The sequence below is a fragment of the Microtus pennsylvanicus genome, chromosome 14, assembly GCF_037038515.1.
Source record: "Microtus pennsylvanicus isolate mMicPen1 chromosome 14, mMicPen1.hap1, whole genome shotgun sequence".
Lineage (NCBI taxonomy): Eukaryota > Metazoa > Chordata > Mammalia > Rodentia > Cricetidae > Microtus > Microtus pennsylvanicus.
Genome location: NC_134592.1, coordinates 31,780,549 through 31,800,838, shown reverse-complemented (window position 1 = coordinate 31,800,838; position 20,290 = coordinate 31,780,549). Strand labels below are relative to the sequence as shown.

At 42.9% G+C, this 20,290-nt stretch overlaps 1 protein-coding gene across 2 annotated transcripts; it reads left to right on the top strand.

Moving 5' to 3' along the window:
* Positions 1-6,384: 6,384 nt before the first annotated feature.
* Positions 6,385-19,876, top strand: LOC142834616 (acyl-coenzyme A thioesterase 1-like). 2 transcript variants are annotated; one of them, XM_075947392.1, is made up of 4 exons: positions 6,385-6,955; positions 17,193-17,395; positions 18,783-18,970; positions 19,083-19,876. In XM_075947392.1, exons 1-4 carry the CDS (start codon positions 6,400-6,402, stop codon positions 19,435-19,437), a joined length of 1,302 nt encoding a protein of 433 aa, XP_075803507.1. In that variant the 5' UTR covers positions 6,385-6,399; the 3' UTR covers positions 19,438-19,876. The 2 variants fall into 2 exon arrangements, with proteins under 2 accessions (XP_075803507.1, XP_075803506.1); XM_075947391.1 differs by having other exon boundaries at positions 18,783-19,876.
* The last annotated feature ends 414 nt before the right edge of the window (positions 19,877-20,290 follow it).

The window sequence follows — 20,290 nt, the reverse complement described above, 5'->3', positions numbered from 1 at the left end:
AAAGCCGCTGAACAGTGTTTTAGATATCTACCGGCCACTTGCGTTTATTCTTTTGAGAACTCTGTTTAGTTCCACAGGCCATTTTCTGGACTGCGTTGTGAATACAAAATTCTTATGCACCAAATGAGACACCCTCAGTTTTATAAAACACTTGCGTTTGTTAGTTTTCTCTCACTTCAATAAAGCACCTCATCAAAACAAAAACAAAACCAAACAACAAGCAAGCTGGGTGGAGGCAGAGAAGGGAGGATCTCTGAGTGTGAGTGAGGCCAGTGAATTCAGGACAGTCAGTGCTACAGAGAGAAATCCTGTCTTGAAAAACAAACCAACAACAATAACAACAACAAAATGGGTCTGGAGAGATGGCTCAATGGATAAGAATACTTGTTTCTCTTGCAGAAGACCTGGATTCTGATTCCCAGCACCCACACTGTGGTTCACAACCATCTATACAGTTCTAGGGTGCCGGAAGCAAAGGCCTGTATTTTGAGATCTGCATTTTGGTTACAGCCATCTTAAGCTCATAAGTTAAGAAAAATATTTACCTCTATCCCCTCTGCAGGGTCTAGAAATCAACCTGGTATCTTATCTCCTAGCAGAGACCCGCAGGCACCAGGCTCTGGAACCTATTAGCTTTTTCCTTGATTAGTTAACAATTACAGACCCTCAGTATTTACTAATCAGCTGGGGATGTCTCTGGATCTGAATTACAGCAGACCTGAGCTTCCTGACACCCTTCCCTTCCCCCTGACACCTTTCCTTTCCCCCCTTTTCCTGTTTGCTATATAACAGCTTCTGAGGAAATAATAAACAGAACGGTTTGATCAGAAATCCTGTCTTGCCGTCATTTCTCGTGTCTCCTTTCATTCCTCTCCAGGTTTATCAGGGACCCCCGTTCGTATCCCGTGGGTCGGGATATAGGGAATTGTATGCCCTCTTCTGAATTCTGCAGGCACCAAGCATACACACGGTGCATATTCATACATGCGGTGCATATTCATACATGCGGTGCATATTCATACATGCAGGCAAATCACTCAGTAACAGGCTTTCTTTGGGGCCCCCAACCAGCTCCCAAATCTTGACATGAAGACTTATTCTTAATTATGAATGCTTAGCCTTATTGCAGCTCTTATTTTAACCTGCTTCTCTTTATCTATATTTTGCCATGGGGCTTCTTACCTTTCTTTCTGTCTGTCCCACTTTCCTGTTTCTCATGTCTGTCTGTCTGTCTGCAGGCTTCTGGCCCTAGGCATGTTCCTCTGTTTCTCCCTCCTTTTCTTTTCTTTTCTTTTTTGTTTTTGTTTTTGTTTTTTGAGACAGGGTTTCTCTGTGGTTTTGGAGCCTGTCTTGGAACTAGCTCTTGTAGACCAGGCTGGTCTCGAACTCACAGAGATCCGTCTGCCTCTGCCTCCCGAGTGCTGGGATTAAAGGCGTGTGCCACCACCGCCTGGCTCTCCCTCCTTTTCTTCTCTCTTCTCTCGAGCATAGATTTTTCCTCCTATTTATACTTTCTGCCTGCCAGCCCTGCCTATCTCTCTTCTTCCTAGCTGTTGACCGTTCAGCTTCTTATAACACCAATGAGGTGCCTTAGACAGGCAAGGTGAAACCAAAGAAACTCATCTTTACATAACTAAACAAAGGCAGCAGAAACACGTGACACACCTTTACCCAGTCAAAGTAATATTCCGCAGCATAAACGAGTATAACACACCTTTACATAATTACAACTAAAAAAACATTCCACAACAACACTCAGACATAAACTAAATCTAATAAAAATACAATTTAAGGAAAGGAAGGGTGTATTTTTGCTCACAGCTTCTTCAGTCCCACCTGGCTGGCCCCAGTGCTTTGGGCCTGAGTAAGGCAGACCATCATGACAGCAGGAGGCAGGGAGACAGGAAGGAGACAGCAACAAGATGTACTCTTCAAACACACGGCTCCACTTCCTTCAGCTAAGCTCCCTACTGAAGAGTTCATTCACCTAAGACTTCATCAGTGGGTCAATTCACTGAAGGTCGAGCCCTCATGACTCACTTCCCAATAACACCATCAGCATGTGTTGCCATTTTGGGGAGCCCTTTAAGGGAAAGTGAACCTGAACTATAGCAACAGTGGGACCCCAAGGCTCACTCTGATGAGTAGATGGATACTTAGAACGCAAAGTGGAACAGAATTAAAGCTCTTCCCTTAAATTATCTTATTGGCCAAATGGATTTAGCAGGTGTACAGGATACTTCTGCCTTGAGCCAAGGACCTGCTCCCCCTGAGCTATGTTCCCAGCCTTCCTTTTACATTTTGTTTTGCGACCAAGTCTCACCTGTGCTTAAACTCACCCTTTAGTACAGCCTGGTCTACAAACCAAGTTTCAGGACAGCCAGAGCTGTTACACAGAGAAACCCTGTCTCAGTGGGGGGTGGGGGTGGGGGGGGGAGGAAGGGGAGAGAAGTTCAAGGTCATCCTTGGTTATGTAGTAAGCTTGAGGAAAGCCTGGGTTACTTGAGACTCTGCCCCCCCCAATACCAAGCAAACACACACTCACAAACAAATGTAACCAAGGACAAACTAAACTCTTAGTCAGTAAAAGGGAAGAAATAACAAGATCAGAGCAGAAAGAAAGAAGACTAAAAATAATCAATTAAAAGAGAACCGATGAAACAAAAAATTGGTAAACCTAGATCTTAAGCAACCAACTGAGGGGGGACATAGAATGGGAGAGAGGACTCTGATATATAAAACAATGCATTGTAATTGGTACCACAGAAGTGAAAAGGATCGTTGGGAATGGTTTTTATAGCTACATGCAAATAAGTTTTAAAAAAAATATCTAAAAGAAACAGGCAAATTTCTGGACACAAATGACCTACTAAAATTAAACCAAGAGGTTACAAAACTTTTAATAGTCAGTGAGCAAGGAGATTGAATCAGTCTTCCATCAAACAGAAGTGGGGCAGTGTGGCTTCCCAGCAGTGTGGCTTCATGATGAACTGTGCCGACAGTTTAAGGGAGGATGAGCGTTGAAGGAAGGAAGGAAGGAAGGAAGGAAGGAAGGAAGGAAGGAAGGAAGGAAGGAAGGAGAGAAAACAACAAACCAGGCCACTGAACTTTTGGTTTTTGTCTAGCAATGACCCTCTTCTACCCTCAGAAGGGCTTCCCCCTCAATAAACAACCTATCTATGATAGGAGAACTAGAAGGAGGAAAGGAAGGCTTGATTCACTTCAGGCATGCAAGAATGGCCAAATGCCATTTGAAAATTATTGGGTACAAGGCAGCACAAAATTAATCAAGGGCAAAAATCGCACCATCATTTTTTCTTTAGTGTAAAAAATGTGAATTTGTGCTTAGAAAATCCTAAGCACCTACACTAAGACTCTCAAACCAATAAACAAATTCAGCAGAACAGCAAGGTATAAAAACAAAGTACAAAAATTAGTGCTGTTTCTTTTTCGATACAAGGCATCAACCAGGTAGTCCAGGCTAGCCCCAAACTCTCCTCCTCTTGCCTCCTCTCCTTTGCATTGTGATTATGGCTGTGCTCTATCCTGCTCATTAGTCTGTAGCTTTTTAAAAATAACAATGAACTTGCTGGGAGAAAAATTAGGAAACTATTCCATTCATAAACTTGTGAGACTAATTCAGGAGTAAAGCTAAGCAAGAGGAGGAAGGACTTCTACAATAAACATTACAAAACACACTAAAGATAAAAGTTAAGGACACACGGAGACAGAAAAACCTGTATGTCCATGGGTTGGGGAGTTGCTACTGCTGCAATAGCTAGTGGAGAAAGAAATCTATAGATTTGGTGCCATCTGCATCAAAATGATAATGACTCTATTCATACGACTAGGAAAGAATCCTAAAATTCATATAGAAGTACAAAAGGTCTCAAGTAGTCAAAACAATCATGCAGAAAAGGAAATCTTGGCAGCAACACAATACAGGGTTATAGAATATGTTGTGGAGGGACCGAAGAGCCCAAAAGCACCAGAAACTTTGGAAAGAGGACCTGGCTTAGACTCCAGCGCCCACCAGGCAGCTCATAACCATCTGTTACTCTAGTTGTGGAGAATCCAATGCTTTCTTCTGGCGTCCTTGGGCACCAGACATGCATGTGGTGCACAGATATACATACAGGCAAAGCAGTCTCACACACAGGGAAAAATCAGCCAAACAAACAAAACCACCCATACACATAAGATATATACATTTTTTAAATGGACACACTGCCATAGACGCAGCCATGCCGGCCGGTGGAGCGGTACCTAAGGGAGACACTTGTCTGAAAAATAGATTCCTACAGTTTCAATCTCACGACTTCCATTGCTCCTACCAGTGTGCTCTTTCTGGTCTCCACACGGTTTTCTACAGCAGTTGGCTTCACTTGGCAGTCAGTGTTTGACCTTATAGTTTAGCCTCAAAACGTTTTCAGTTACTGCCAGGTACATCTCTGTAATCCCAGGGAGTGGGAGGTGGAATCAGGAGTCCAAGGTTATGTCTGCACGCGTAAACTTTCAGACCTAGATAAACAAGAGAGGCAGAGAAAGATAAAGAGAGATAAGGAGATATTTCGCGTCGCTTCGTACGTACCATAATCTGTCCAAGTAAGATATAAGCAAGCGTCTGAAACCCAGTTGAGGGTAGGGATGGTGCAGACCCAGATGCCACAATTTCTATACTTCAACATTTCCATATTGAACTCATTGAACTCTGTGTCACTTAATTGCGGACAAATTCGGGAGATTTCAGAGGGAAATCTGTCAGGGAGTGTCCTTAATCTGAAATAGAGAAATTCAGTGCTAGGTCAAGCAAAGGATGTTTTCTTTCCTGTGAAATCCAACTGCACAGGGGACAGAAAACAATGCTTCGGTTTAATTCTGGACACAGTGTGTCATCCACTGGGGTAGAAAGCACAGCTACCTCCAGTCAGTGAACTACCCTAGAATTTTCATATCCCATAGAATTTTCTGATCTGTCATGGGCACAGAGAACTTTGAGTGGCCCCTAAGTTCTTCATAGATATGGTACTCTCAACACTGGGACTGCGAAGCCGCTGCATCTTCCAGCTTTGAGGAAGGGGACCTCCCCGTGAAGCTGCTTTCAGTAGCCAGTCCCAGGCCACCGCCTTGTGTTCTTTTCCCTCACACTTTAGAGAATCATCTGCACCCTCCCCACACCCTCTGGGGCATCATGGGAAGAGAAGAGAAGCTGCTTTCTCTATTCTGCCCGCATATTTTAAGGTCTATGTTGGGGGTTGGGGTAGCCAAGCAAGGTTTTTTGTTTGTTTGTTTTTGATTTTTGATTTTTTTTCAAGATGCACTGTCCCAGAATGAAAGGTCACTGTAGGAACAGGTATTCCAAATACCCAGCAGCAGTTGCTTCATTAGCAGGAATGGGGAGAAAGGTCAGTACAACCTGAACGTGGGGTCCAGGACGATAACTTCTTTCTCAGTTTGCAAATATTTATTGAGCTTCTGTTGGTCGGATACCTCCCACCTGCATATCCTTGCTTCTCCACGCTGCTCACTCTACTGGTATGCAGAGCTGAGCTGCGGGAGCGCGCGCGCTGCTGATGGTGTTCAGCCAAGCAGAGGCACTGGCGACACGCCAACAAAAGAAGACTGGAATCAAAGTATTCCATTTACCAGCGCCTGCATACCATCTAAGGTCACTTGACTCTGGCTCAGAGCGCTGCAGTTCCAGTCAGGCAGCCCTCTTCCCTTTAGGCGGGGAGGGCGGGGGGCGCAGTTCTGCACCAAAGACCGTCGTATCCTTTTGCTCCCAAACCTTCCCACGCCTTTTTAAAAGGCTGTAATCCCTTTGTGAAACTTCCTCCTGTTGCCAAGTTTGTGTGGACCACTTGCTTCGGGACAGAACTCAGACTGAAAGAACCCTAGTGGTGGAAACCCAACTTGACATGGATAGCAGCTAGATATGTGTGTGTGTGTGTGGGGGGGGGACACGATGACACGGGACACAACGGCCCTTCCCCAAGTGAAACCCAGGCTACCAGCAGTGCATCCCCTTCTTATATACTAGTCCTACCATGCCTTTGCCTTTCAGATAAGAGAAGTACATCTAGAAACTGTGTGCCTTTCTAAAGTGCCTCAATATTTAACAACAGTCGAACTCCATAAACACCGAGCTGACCAGGAACTTTCGAGGGAAATTCTTGGTCAGAGACTAGGGATTAAGAGGGAACTGGGCCATGCATGTTTCTTGGGAACCACTTGAATTTCAGTGTGGAGCTGAAGCTTCTAATCTTTTCAGCTTGTCTGTCATTGTGCTTTGACTTCAGACACACTTTGGATTCCCAGGCGAATCTTTGTTCTTAGCAAACATTCTCCTTTTCTATCGGGAATCTTGAATTTGCACAAAGAAGTCTCAGAGATTGGAGGATGCGTCCGAGGCCAACCAATGGGAATGGACCGAGTCATCCCGCCCGCGACTACTACTCCTGGAGTCCAGTCCACCCGCTCCAACTCGTCCAGCTCGAGATGATGGCGACGCTGAACCTGGAGCCCGCGGGCCGCAGCTGCTGGGACGAGCCGCTGAGCATCTCCGTGCGCGGCCTGGCCCCCGAGCAGCCCGTCACGCTGCGCGCTGCCCTGCGCGACGAGAAAGGCGCGCTCTTCCGCGCCCACGCGCGCTACCGCGCCGACCCCCACGGTGAGCTGGACCTGGCGCGCGCGCCCGCGCTGGGCGGCAGCTTCGCGGGGCTCGAGCCCATGGGGCTGCTCTGGGCCATGGAGCCCGACCGGCCTTTCTGGCGCCTGATCAAGCGCGACGTGCAGACGCCCTTCGTGGTGGAGCTGGAGGTGCTGGACGGCCACGAGCCCGACGGCGGGCGGCTGCTGGCGCGGGCGGTGCACGAGCGTCACTTCATGGCTCCCGGTGTGCGGCGGGTGCCCGTGCGCGAGGGCCGTGTGCGCGCCACGCTCTTCCTGCCTCCAGGTGAGCAACTCTCCACCTTCCCTTGCTCAAAGTTTCTCTGTGATTTTAAATGAAGAAAAAGGTAGCTCCCAATGACTTAGGACTCAGAGGAAAGGAGACTGGACCCAGCTGGAAGGGGCCTGTTATGATGATGCTGTTAGGACAAGACACCTGTAATATAAAATTAAAACTAGTGGTAATAAACGGGGCTGAGGTGGCACACTCCTTTAATCCCAGCACTTGAGAGGCAGAGGCAGAACCGTGTTTTTTTTTATAAAGATTTATTTATTTATTATGTATACAGCATTCTGTCAGCATGTATACCTGCACACCAGAAGAGGGCACCAGATTTCATCATAGATGGTTGTGAGCCACCATGTGATTGCTGGGAATTGAACTCAGGACCTCTGGAAGAGCAGCCAGTGCTCTTAACCTCTGAGCCATCTCTCCAGCCCAGACCTGTTTTTAAGTTTGAGGCCAACCTGGTTTACAGAGTGTGTTCCAGGACAGCCAGGCTACATAGATAAGCCCTGTCTCAAAAAACCATAGCCAATTTTAAATATTAAATGTTAAATCTGTTTTGAGCTGTGCATCATAGCACGGCAGGTTGGGACACCAAAGCAAGAGGCTGTCTTGAGCTTTGGAGCTCAGGCTAGTCTGGTCAAACCCTTTTCAAAACAAGGAATGCTTCTTCTTTTCTTTCATTTCCTTTTCTTCTCTTTTCGTTTTGTTTCTTTTCTCCTTCCTTCCTTCTTCCTTCTTCCTCCTCCTCCTCCTTCTCCTTCTCCTCCTATTCTTTTTTCTAATACAGGGTTTCTCTGTCCTGGAACTCACTCTGTAGGCCAGGCTGGCCTTAAACTCAGAGACCCACCTGTCTCTGCCTTCTGAATGCTGGGATTAAAGGTGTGGACCACCGCCGACTGGCCAAGAGACATTTCTTGCTTCTGCTGTTTTTAAGAAGCATACTACATTAAGATTTCGGTCAACTAGCAGTTAGAGGGAGGCCTTTTCTGTCGACTGACAATCTAAGATCATTTCATAGTCATACATATAATGATGCTTACTTAGCCTCTTTAGTAACTGACAAAATGCAAAATAAAGCTACAGACTATATAGCATAGCTTCAAGAGTAACAAAGCTTTCAAAGTCTAACATTTCCAATTCTTGTTAAATGCTTGGAGGAAGGGTCACTCAGTACATAGCTAGAGAGAGTGTGGGTGTTCATCCTGGTATTCTTGGAAGCAATTGCTTTTTAACTACGTAGATCAATATGTAATTCTACCATTGTATGCACATGTGTACTGGAAAGCTTGTTGCTTGGAAATAGTCTAAGTGCCCCACCCACCAATAATGAAGTTGATGAATAAATGGAGGCATAGTTGTAGAAGTCAAAGTAATTGTCCCTCGGCTTCTTGTGCTCAACCCAAATGAAATCATAGGGAGGCAAGCTCTCTAGTTGCTGCTCATTGCCCCTGTTGTTCAGTAGCAAGGAGCCATAGCAGTAGGAAGCAGGAGCAACCATTAGTGGCATCCTCTAGTGTCACAGTCCTGCAGGCCTTGGGTATCAGGTCCTCTTGCTTCTGGCCAAGGCCAATGTTACATCCTTAGGTGCAAGACCCTGCACCTCTGTAGCTTGACAGCTTTCTGGAATCCTGGAATATTCTGGTGACCAGCAACGCCCCGCCCCCCTGCCCAGCTTTTGTTCTTCTTTAGTCTTGGCTCACTACTCTCTCTTGTTATCTCTCTATTTCCATATTTCCGATCCTTTCCCTGGCTACTCTTAAGTCATTTGGCTGCTTCTTCGGCCAGCTGCCTGAATCCTCCCCAGCACAGTGACGGCTGCCATGACAACTCAGGAAGCCTGCCCCTTGCCAGAGGATGGAGTTCCAGGCTGACACACTTGCCAGCTGCTTAGAAGTTGCAGTATCCATTCAGGAGCTGGGTGCCAAGTGCTGGGCATACACCAACACACAGGACTGCCGAGGGGTGAGAGCAGCCACCTGCATTAATGGTTTCACAACTTGCTCTATTAAATGCTGAACTTTCCTGACCACTGCTGATACACTGGCTCTGCCTCATGCTCCCTGTGGTCTTTATGTTCCCAGCTTAGCCTACATTGAAAGTAGGCAAGAAAAGACCACTCCAGAGAAGCCTTTGTCCAATGTTGCTGCACCAGGGGAGGCAGGATTAAAAAGAATATCTCTCCGAGGACTTGCTGAATAGCCTGTTTGCATTTGTTAGAGAAGGATCATGGGATCAATTACAGTCTATCCTCTTAGCACCCATCACAATAACTCCCAATAACTGAGATTGGTGTTTAGACCAAGCATAGATTTACCTTCAGGTACAACGACCAGACTAGCTGGGGAAATGTCCCCTTCCACACACACACCAAGGTGGAAATGGTTATAACAGAAAATCTGGTACAACTTGTTTCTAAGGGCCCTGGCAATAGCTACACTGATGGTGGAAGATACAAAATAATCCCACACTAGTTCAGAATTACATACAATAAAGGGTTATTTATTTAGGGGAGACTTACAGATCACTGTCCTAGATCACAGTCCTCTGCACGAGCAGGGAACAGGAACAGAGTCTAGCAGCCGGAAGTGAGAGCTGTAAGCAAGAGAGTGAGCACAGGCTTTACAGCTGCATTTATAGTGTAAGAGACCACACCCAAGTGGGCTGGTATCTTAAAGGCTATTGGATGAAGGAGCAGAAGGAGCTCCCACAGCACCTCCCCCTTTTATTTAAACAAGAGAGTTCCAAACCCAATACAAAACTATATACACTAAGAACAGATATCAAATATGGGATTAGAATTACAACGAGCATAAACAATATTAAGCAAGGAAGTATGCTAAATGTTTTAATAAATATTCTATCCTGAGGAGTCTAAGTCTTGTATTGGAAATGACTTGGCTAGATCATAAGAGGATGGTAACTACGACTATCTAATTTCCAACCCCATCAAAGGACTGAGAAGGAAAATATTACTTGAGTAGGCAGGAAGTGTAATCAAGCAGCTTCCAAAATGTGCAGTAGATGACAGAGACAACTGTCTACTTGGACAATCACCCAAAGTCTCATTTGCAGTGTTGAAGCAACCAACTTTGTCTATGGCCTAGAGTAACTGACAGACCATTTTTAGAGGCAGGAAATATTTCAAAACCATCTTACCCAGTCTTGGCAAGATTTGGCAGTCTTTTTTCTTGTATGTTCCTTGTCCAGTCTGGACATCGTGCACTTTGTCAGTGGTCGAGCCATGGGCAGTTTCTTGCCCAAAGGTCAGTCGTACCGAGAAGAAGACAAACTCTGAGTGGAGTGCCTTTGGTGCTCAACACTCTCTCAGGAATGGATCAGTGCTGAGGGAGCAACTGTGTCTCACATCAACAGAATCCTAAGTTATTTAAGTCTATGTTCTACAGATCTTTGAAGTGGTTACCTATCTATGCAGAATACAATCTCTATGTATATAAAGAACCTAATTAGTCTGACTAAAAGTATAACAAACATGAATGGCTATGGACCTATAATATTTAATACCTACGTATATATTAAAGATTAAAACTTCATATCAGAATATTAAACAATCTTTTAAAAACTGTGCAGTAAAGGAGGACAATGACATCAAAACGTAAACAATGTATAAATATCTTAATCAGAGATAAAAATATATAGTGCAATATGATAAATATATCCTAAAATTGTATCAATGTCCAAAATGTCTTAAACAGAGGTATGAATATGTATGCGTACAATATGACAAAATAGCTGTGCATAAGTGTACAAGTATTGTAAATAGAAATAACAAATATAATTTGAACTTGTATCAATATACAAGAAACTATACCAATGGAAATTGTCCATAAATAATAGCTCACAAGTATTCACTCTATTACTCACTATTATTATTATTAGTGTGAATAATTTCACACTAAATTATCTATTATCCCATTCAAGCTTCCGTTTTTATTTATTTATTTTTTTGAGATCTCTAGGCCTACATAATTTCCACTCCAACCCCCAACCCTATGCAAGTAGTAATCAACCCCTAAATGGTGTCTCTAACCGTGAGGACAAACTTTGTTGGGAGAGGGGACATCGCTTTCTAGAATTGCTTTTATTGTCCAACTCCAAAGCCAGCTCTTATTTTTGAGTAGATATGTATACATGTCCAAGTAATCAAATTTTACCATGCAGATAATACAGCATCATAAGGCAGATTTCTCTTTGCTTGTTGAGGATAGCTATCTTTTTATCTTTAGGCATCTAGATGTCCAAGGTCTCTCCACTCTTTGAAGATGAATATTTTCCTGCAAAGACAAGAACAGAACCCTGCCCCAACCCTTATGAGGTTTTCTTACCACTTATATGATTGTCACCTATGTGGATGAGCCATTATTTCTCTTTATCAAGAGGTTTCTCTTTTTCAAACCGAATCTTTATCAATTTTGATGGTATCCATAGCTTTTCATCTCCTGTGGAAACAAGAGTAAAATCCCTTCCCTAACAGCACATCTCCTGGTTTCCATTGTGAGGTCAGCACATCTTTGAAATATACAGGCTGATTTAATTCAGAAGTTTTTTTCTATTATCCAATATCTCTGCTGCTGTTGTTCCTTTCTCATTAGCATTAAGACAATTCAAGGTTAATAAAGCATTATGCAATCTATTTCTGGGGGTATTTTCCATTCCTTTCTGTTTGTTTAGCATATCCTTTATAGTTCAATTTGATCTTTTTATAACTGTGTGGCCTGCAGGATTGCTTGGTATACCTGTAATATGCTTTATATTATAATAAGCAAAAAACTGTTTCATTTTCTTAGACACATATGCTGGACCATTGTCTGTCTTTATTTGTGCAGGGCTCCCCATGATGGCCATAACTTCTAATAAATGAATGATTACTGATTCAGCCACTTCTGAGGTCAAAGAAGTTGCCCATTGAAAACCTGAATAAGCATCAATGATGTGGTGTACATATTTTAATTTTCCAAATTCTGTAAAGTGGAACACATCTATCTGCCAGATCTCATTCCTTTGAATACCCTTTGGGTTACTCCCTGCTGGTTAATGGTGTTTGGCTATAGAAAGAGCAAGTGGGACATCTCTTTATAATCTCCTTAGCTTGTTGCCATGTAATAGAAAACTCTTTAAACCTTTGCTACTGACATGATGTTTCTTATGAAATTCTGAGGCCTAGAGCACACTTTCAATCAATAATCGATCAATTTTCACATTACCTTGTGGGATTATATATTGAACCTATATGAATAATGAAGTCAATTCTGTATCATCTGGTATAAATTCAGCAGTTTCAATATGCAAGACAATTCTTTCTGCATATTGTGAATCAGTAACTATATTGAGAGGTTCTTTAAAATCCCTTAGTACCATGAGAATACCATATAGTTCTGCCTTTTGAACAAAATTATAAGGGCTTTGTTCCACCTTACTTAATTCTTCTGATTTGTAACCTGTCTTTCCTGATTTATTTGCATCTGTATAAAATGTACAGGCTCCAGTTATTGGTACATCATGTATAATTTGGGGAAGAATTCAAGTAGTTCTCTTTATAAGGTTAATTCTATTATTTTTGGGATAATTGCTATTAATGTCTCTCAAAAAATTAGCACAAGCTCTTTACCAAGTTTCATTGTCTTCCCATAATTTTTTAAATTCATCAGCAGTAAAAGGAACTATAATCTCTGCTGAGTCTATACCTGCTAGTTGATGAAGTCTCAATTTTCCTTTTATAATTAATTCAGAGATTTTTTCCACATAAGTTTTTAATTTTTTTACTTGGTTTATGTGGTAAAAAGATCCATTCTAAGATAATATCTTCCCTCTGCATTAAAATTCCTGTAGGGGAAATTCTGGAAGGCAATATGACTAGAATACAATTAAGATTTGGATTCACTCCATCTACATGTGCCTCCTGTAATTTCTCTTCAATGACCATCAATTCTTTTCCCGGTTGAGCTGTTAATTCTCTGGGACTATTTAAGTCTTCGTAACCAGCTAAGGTTTGGTTTAAATGAACTGTTAGGTCAGGTGTTATCCCATCAGCTGGTCTTAGATTGGAAATATCTCCTAACAATCTTTGAAAGTCATTAGGAGTCCACAATTGGTCTCTCCTAATTTGTGCCTTTTGTGCTCTAATTTTCTGTAAACCTATTTTGTAACCTAGGTAATTGACAGAATCTCCTTTTTGTATTTTTTCAGGAGCAATTTGTAATTCCCATTTAGGCAAAACTTTTTTTTAGTTCTTCAAACATTTTTTTTTTCCTAAAGTATTGGCATTTGAGTCAGATAACAAAATGTCGTCCATGTAATGGTAAATTATAAACTTAGGAAATTACTTGCATATTATTTCCAATGGCTGATTTACAAAGTATTGACACAAGGTGGTACTATGGAGCATTCCCTTTGGGAGGATGGTTCACTGGTGTCTCCTAGTAGACTGAGAATTATTATAAGTAGGCACTGTGAAAGCAAATTTTTCTCTATCCTTTTCTTGTAAAGGTATAGTGAAGAAACAGTCTTTCAAATCAATAACTATAAGAGGTCATCCTTTTGGTAATAGAGGAGGCAGAGGAATTCCAGACTGTGGAGGACCCATAGGTAGGATAACCTTGTTGATAGCTCTTAAATCTGTCTCCATTCTCCATTTTCCAGGTTTCTTTTTATCAACAAATACAGGAGAATTCCAAGGGCTGGTTGATTCTTCAATATGGTGAGCATCTAATTGCTCCTGTACCAACTGTTCTAAAGTCTGCAGTTTGTCTTCCATTAAAGGCCATTGTTTAAACCATATGAGTTTCTCAGTTAAACATTTTAAAGGCATGGCCCTTAGTACCTCTGAAGGTTTGCTAGTTGCTTTGTATTCTTGTACAGCTTGAATGGCTGGTGACCTTTTTTATATAATATTTTATAATATCTTTCCCAGAAGCATGAGTTTTGGGGACTGCAGGAATGTTAACCTGGGTATTCCATTGCTGCAATAGGTCACAGTCCCATAAATTCACTGCAATATTAGCTACATATGGCCTCAGCCTTCCTTTCCATCCTTCTGGTCCTATGTAGTCAACCCACCTCATGCTTTGTTTTACTTGAGATAGGGTTCCAATTCCTAGGAACTGAATATCTGTCTTTTGAAGAGGCCAATCCGGATGCCAAGATTCTGGAGTAATGATAGTCACATCTGCACCGGTGTCTTGTAATCCCTCAATTATAATGTCATTTATAAGCACTCTTAGATTTGATCTTTGATCATTTATAAAAGTCTGCTAAAATGTATGTTTCCTATTTCCTACTGGAGTTTTTGACTCATCCTCCAGGTCTATTCCATCATCCAGAACAGTATGGGTTTTGTTGTTGTTGTTTTTTCAGTAGGCACTGGATTGTTTAATTTTCATGGTGAGACATGTTCTCCACAGTGATTGGGAATGACTGGTCCTTGTTTGACATTGGGGCCTTTGAAAGGCCCCCAAGGAATTTCCCCGTGGTATCGGGTTGATTTATCTGTCTCTTGTCGACCTACATTGATTAGTCCAGTGTCTGCCTTTGCCACACCTCCTACATATACCAGAACGTTGACTCCTCCTGTTCTTCCTATTCCTAGAAGATACATTATTCCTTCTTAGATGTTCTATTCTTCCACAATTAAAACATTTGGCATTTCGGTGTCTCCTCATACCACTGGAAATTGCTTCTCCTACCCAAGCTTCAGTAGTATAGTCAAATGTTTCAACATTCATTGTATACAAGATCCATTCATCTATGGGTACTGATCTAACCTTTAAAGACCAGAGGATCCTCTTACATTCTAAGCCGGCATTTTCAGTTAGTACACATCTAGCTTCAGGGTCTGTCACTCCTAATTGTACATCCTTAGTTAATCTTTGTAAGAAATCAGTAAAGGGTTCTCTCTGGTCCTGTTTAACCCTAATATATTACTCAGTCCTTTTCCTGGTTCCTGAATCCTGTCCCAAGCATTTAAAGCTGCTGTGCTACATAGGGACAAGGTATATTCATTTTAGTGAGCCTGTTCCTGAGGATCAGAGTAATGACTGTTGCCAAGAATTTGATCTTGGGAAGTTTCAAATCCTTTTGATTTCCCTGTTGCTCTAAAATTTTTGCCTCTTCTCTCCAATAACACTTCCAAAGCAGCCAAGGTCCATTTTCTAAACCACAGAGATTAATTGAAGCCAGTCGTGTGGGGTAGCCTTAGTGCTTGAGGCCCACATTTTCACCATTTCCCTGACAAATGGTGAATGTAGCCCATAAGAAACTATTGCTTGTTTTATTTCTTTTAGATTGCTCATATGTATTGGTTCCCATGCATATTCTTTGACTACCTTAGAGTACTTTGTGCCAGATGATCTTTCCAAGGAAATTACTGGATATGCAGTTGCAACTCTGTGTAAGTCATCCAGGGGTCTGGTACGTACTGATGAGGCTAAATCCTGTCCTTGTACCTTCTGTCCCTGCTCATCAGTTTCAACAAATTCCTCAATCTTTTCAAATCATTTTAGTACTGCCTTTTTAAAAGTCTGAAACTCCTGTAATGTCTCATCCTTGGACATAGCATAACTTTTTAACAGATTTTGATAGTTAGATCCAACAGCATAAATTCTTTGAGATAATCTTGTCAAATTGATGCTATCCCTCTCCATGGTATTGAACCATTTCTTAAAATGAGATAATATTGAAAACAAAGCTAATTCTTAGAATCAAATAATAGGAAGGAAAATAGTGTAAGTCTTGCCCAATACCTTCCATAATAGAAGCAAAATAATTATTGAACTCCTGGATGTTATCAGTCATTTTTTTGTAGTTTTTCAGATCTTACCTGTCATAAAGTAATTTCAGTGAATTGGAGTAGGTATAATAATCGTTATCAGACAGCAGGTGACACAGCTGCAGTCACGTGACAGAGAAGCTGGCGGCAGCTAACAGCATATATTGCTTACTTAGGTGCTGAAAAATATGCTTTGTTTAACAAATTAAGAGCAGTTATTAAGGTGGTCAAACAATTCCAAGAGTTGGGGCCCAGGATAAAGAGAAAACCCAAGTTTTCCATCAATGCAGGTTGCAGACTGTGTGTACCACAGGTATTGCAGGCAGCAGTGTGTGGGTTGCGAGCTGGGGAGCGGTGAGCAGCAACCTGCTGTATCCGAGGGTCAGCTAAAGCTTCAGGTGGGAGAATATGCCATGCAGCTGGCGGGCCAATCCAAAAAGTGTGGACTGGTCCCCATGTTCGGGTGCCAAATAATGGGAGAAGATACAAGATAATCCCACACTAGTTCAGAATCATGTATAATAAAGGGTTATTTATTTAGGGGAGACTTACAGATCACTGTCCTGGAATGCAATCTCTGCATGAGCGGGGAACAGGAATAAAGTCTAGCAACCAGAAGCAAGAGAGCAAGCACAGGCTTTACAGATGAATTTATAGTATAAGAGACCACGCCCAAGTGGGCTGGCAGCTTAAAGGCTATTGGCTGAAGGAGCTCCACATCACTACACTGTCTGGCACCATAATGTATTTTGTTTTGTTTTTATTCTTTGTTATTTTGCGGGAGCCCACCACCTCCCAAGTAAATGCATTGAGTCTTATTCTTATTATGAATAAGTAATGCCTGGCCTTAGCCTGACTTGTTTCTAGCCTGATTTTCATAACTTAAATTCTCCCATGTACCTTTTGTCTCTGGGCTTTTACCTTTCTATATACTTTTCTTTCCTTTTTACTTGGTGACTTGCTGTGTAGCTGGGTGGCTGCCCCTGAAGTCCTCCTTTCCTCCTTTTCTCATTCCTCTTTCTTTTCTTTTTCTCCTTCTATTTATTCTATCTGCATGCCAGGACCACCTCTCCTTTCTCCTGCCAAGTTATTGGTTGTCCAACTCATTATTAGACCAATCAGGTGTTTTAGACAGAGTAACACAGCTATGCAAAGATAAACAAATGTAACATAAAATAATGTAACACATCTTTGTATCACTAAACAAATGTTCCACAGTACAGACAAATGTAACACATCTTTAACTCATATTACGCAACAATAACACCCAGCCATGGTCTTTGTGTGGTTATCTCATGGAGTGTTGAAGATGGCTGGTGCTGGCACAAGAGAGCAGGTGAGCTCTTGGACCATTGTTCCTTTTGTGTAAGGTGGCCAAGACTGCGAAGAAGAGTTAATAACCGTTGATTATTAAATACTTCTTACTAATGCTTAGTTCTGTTTCTTCCCCAGAACCTGGGCCCTATCCTGGGATCGTGGACCTTTTCGGAGTTGGAGGTGGCCTTCTGGAGTATCGAGCAAGTCTTCTGGCTGGGAGGGGTTTTGCTGTCTTGGCTCTGGCTTATTATAACTACGATGACCTCCCCAAAAGCATGGATGCCATGCGCATGGAGTACTTTGAAGAAGCCGTGAACTACCTGCTCAGTCACCCTGAGGTTAGATCTCTCTTTTTCCAGTTTTGTACAGCCTAGGGCCTGGCTCTAGAAATAACACCACCTACATTCAAAGTAGGTATTCCCACCTTAGTTAGTGAAATTAAGAAATTCCCTTAAGGAGCTGGAGATATGGCTCAGGGGTTAAGAATACTGACTGCTCTTCCTGAAGTCCTGAATTCAATTCCCAACAACCACATGGTGGCTCACAACCATTTATAATGGGATCTGATGCCTTCTTCTAACATGCAGAGCACACATACATAAAATATAAATAAAAAAGAGAAAGAATCCCTTTAAAGGCATGTCTATAGGTCAACCCAGCGTAGGTTCCTTGATTTAACTCCCTCCCCAGGTATGTCTAGATTGTGTCAAGTTGACAATTAAAAATTTCATAGTAGGGTAATTAAAACATATTTGATCATGTAATTATTAGTATTTTAGTGGGGGATTACATTTTAAAGTGGTCAAGGATATTGTTGCCAGAGGGGAGGGGTAGGAAGAGGAGAAAGAAAAAGTGATTGATTGATTGATTGATTGATTGATTATTTCTATGAGAGGTCAGCCAAATAGCCATTTGCTTATAGCACAGAGGCTTCTGGGATTCAGGACAGGGGCAGTCCTTGTGGGATGGGGCCCAGAAGGCACAGAGTAGGGACTGGAAGAAAGGAAAGTACAACAGACATCTTCCCACAGGTTCAGCAGGGAACCAGGAAGAGAACAAAGTCATAACTAGCATGTGCAGGGCCGTGAGGACATAGAAGAGGCCCAGAGCAGAGAGGACCTGGAGGACCAGCAGAGGGAAGTCAGGAGGAGAGGAGGCCGGAAGTGAGTGTGGGAGGCCAACCCTGGAGTAAGATAGTGGACAGCATCCCAAACACAAGGAGAGGTGGCTCCTTGTGGGACGTCTGAGAGCATGAGCAGCCGTGGGAATAGGTAGAGTGGGGAGTGAGGAAATGAGACGTTCCTCCTGATGGCTTCTGTTCTCTCACTGCCGTATGAAAAGCTGAAGGGGGGAGGGACGCATGTGGGGCTCAAGAGGCTGAGGAGGTAGGAGAGGGTGTGAGGTGGTCCTCTGGAGTAGTGGGAAGCCAAACACCAGTGATGCGTGGCAGGGCTGACGGCACATCGGTGCTCGTATCAAATGAAAGGTCAGCTGGCCGGAATGTTTGTTTTCATTAGTTTCTTGGGGTCCATTGTCTCAATATTCTAATGACCACAGGGAGGGGTGCAGTGTCTTCTTAGAGAATCTTCATTCCTGCTAGGATGGTTTAAAAAAATAAATTCCAAATGTTGGCTGGGGTCGATGTACTTTTCCAGCTGGGCCTACTCACTGTCTGATACTGTTCCTGGACTAAATTCTCTCTTTTTTTAAAAATATTTTTCTCAGGTGAAAGGTCCAGGAATTGGGCTGCTTGGGATTTCCAAAGGGGGTGAACTTGGCCTTGCTATGGCCTCCTTCCTGAAGGGCATCAAGGCTGCTGTCTTCATCAATGGCTCTGTGGGCGCTGTTGGGAACACCATAAACTACAAGGATGAGACTATCCCTCCTTTGTCTCTTCTGAGAGATCGAATCAAAGTGACCAAAGATGGCCTCTTGGATGTTGTGGAAGGACTTCAAAGCCCTTTGGTAGACACGAAGAGCTTCATCCCTGTGGAAAGATCTGACACCACCTTCCTGCTCCTTGTGGGTCAGGATGACCGCAACTGGAAGAGCGAGTTCTATGCCAATGAGATCTCCAAACGCTTACAGGCCCATGGGAAAGAGAAGCCCCAGATCATCTTATACCCAGAAGCAGGGCACTATATTGAGCCCCCTTACTTCCCCCTGTACAAGGCTGGCATGCATGTCCTGGTGGGTACTAATATCATCTTTGGAGGGGAGCCTAAGCCTCATGCCATGGCCCAGGTGGATGCATGGCAGCAACTCCAGACTTTCTTCCACGAACACCTGGGTAGTAAGAATTAGGGGTGTACAGGCTGGAGAGATGGCTCAGCCATTAAAGGCTAGGCTCACAAACAAAAATATAAGATTTAGGGGGTGACTCCTCAAATATTATCCATTGTCTGATGGTTTGGGGGGGAAAGTTCAAACACATTGTAAGAACATCAGTTAAGATTACTTTATCTATGCTGGGCGGTGGTACCACACACCTTTAATCCCAGCACTCGGGAGGCAGAGGCAGGCGGATCTCTGTGAGTTCGAGGCCAGCCTGGTCTACAAGAGCTAGTCCAGGACAGGCTCCAAAGCGACAGAGAAACCCTGTCTCAAAAAATAAAACAAAAAAATTACTTTATCTAAACAGTGCTGAACATAGTGCTTATGCAAGGCTAGAAATGTGGTTCAGTGGTAGAGTACCCGACTGTCTTGTGAAGTCTCTGGGTTCAATCCCAAGTACTGTAGGAAAACAGGCAAACGTTTTATGGAGACTGTACATATTCAAGAAATTGTGCTCAGAATAAAAAGAACACCATGAGTAGCCACACTGTTGTGTCATTAAAAATTACCTCCTTTAATTCTTCGGGTGGTGTTGCTGTTATCATCTTCCTCCCAAGAAGTGACTTTGGGGGCCCCTTTTCAGATGCTAAACACATTACAAGCAGCAGTGGAAAGAAGGCTTTTGTTGCACACATATACAACAAGAACACCTGTTGTTTTTAACAAAAATCTCAATCATTTAATTTTTATCTGGGAGCCAGATGCTGGGGTGAAACCCCGCTAGCTCAGAAAGGCACAGAAAGCACCCAGATGACCTTCCTCCTCTGGAATTGTCCCAGATAGGCCTTTCTCCTATGCCATCTCAAACAAAACTCCTCAAACCAGATGTCCTTCCCTTCTTCTCTCTCTCTCTCTCTCTCTCTCTCTCTCTCTCTCTCTCTCTCTCTCTCCATTCTCCT

What these genes read in the sequence shown, in the direction of transcription:
- LOC142834616 (XM_075947391.1), top strand. Translation starts at nt 6,400, where the DNA reads ATGCGTCCGAGGCCAACCAATGGGAATGGACCGAGTCATCCCGCCCGC. An exon ending in CACGCTCTTCCTGCCTCCAG is followed by an intron (nt 6,956 to 17,192) that starts GTGAGCAACTCT and finishes TTTCTTCCCCAG; the next exon opens with AACCTGGGCCCTATCCTGGG. An exon ending in ACCTGCTCAGTCACCCTGAG is followed by an intron (nt 17,396 to 18,782) that starts GTTAGATCTCTC and finishes TATTTTTCTCAG; the next exon opens with GTGAAAGGTCCAGGAATTGG.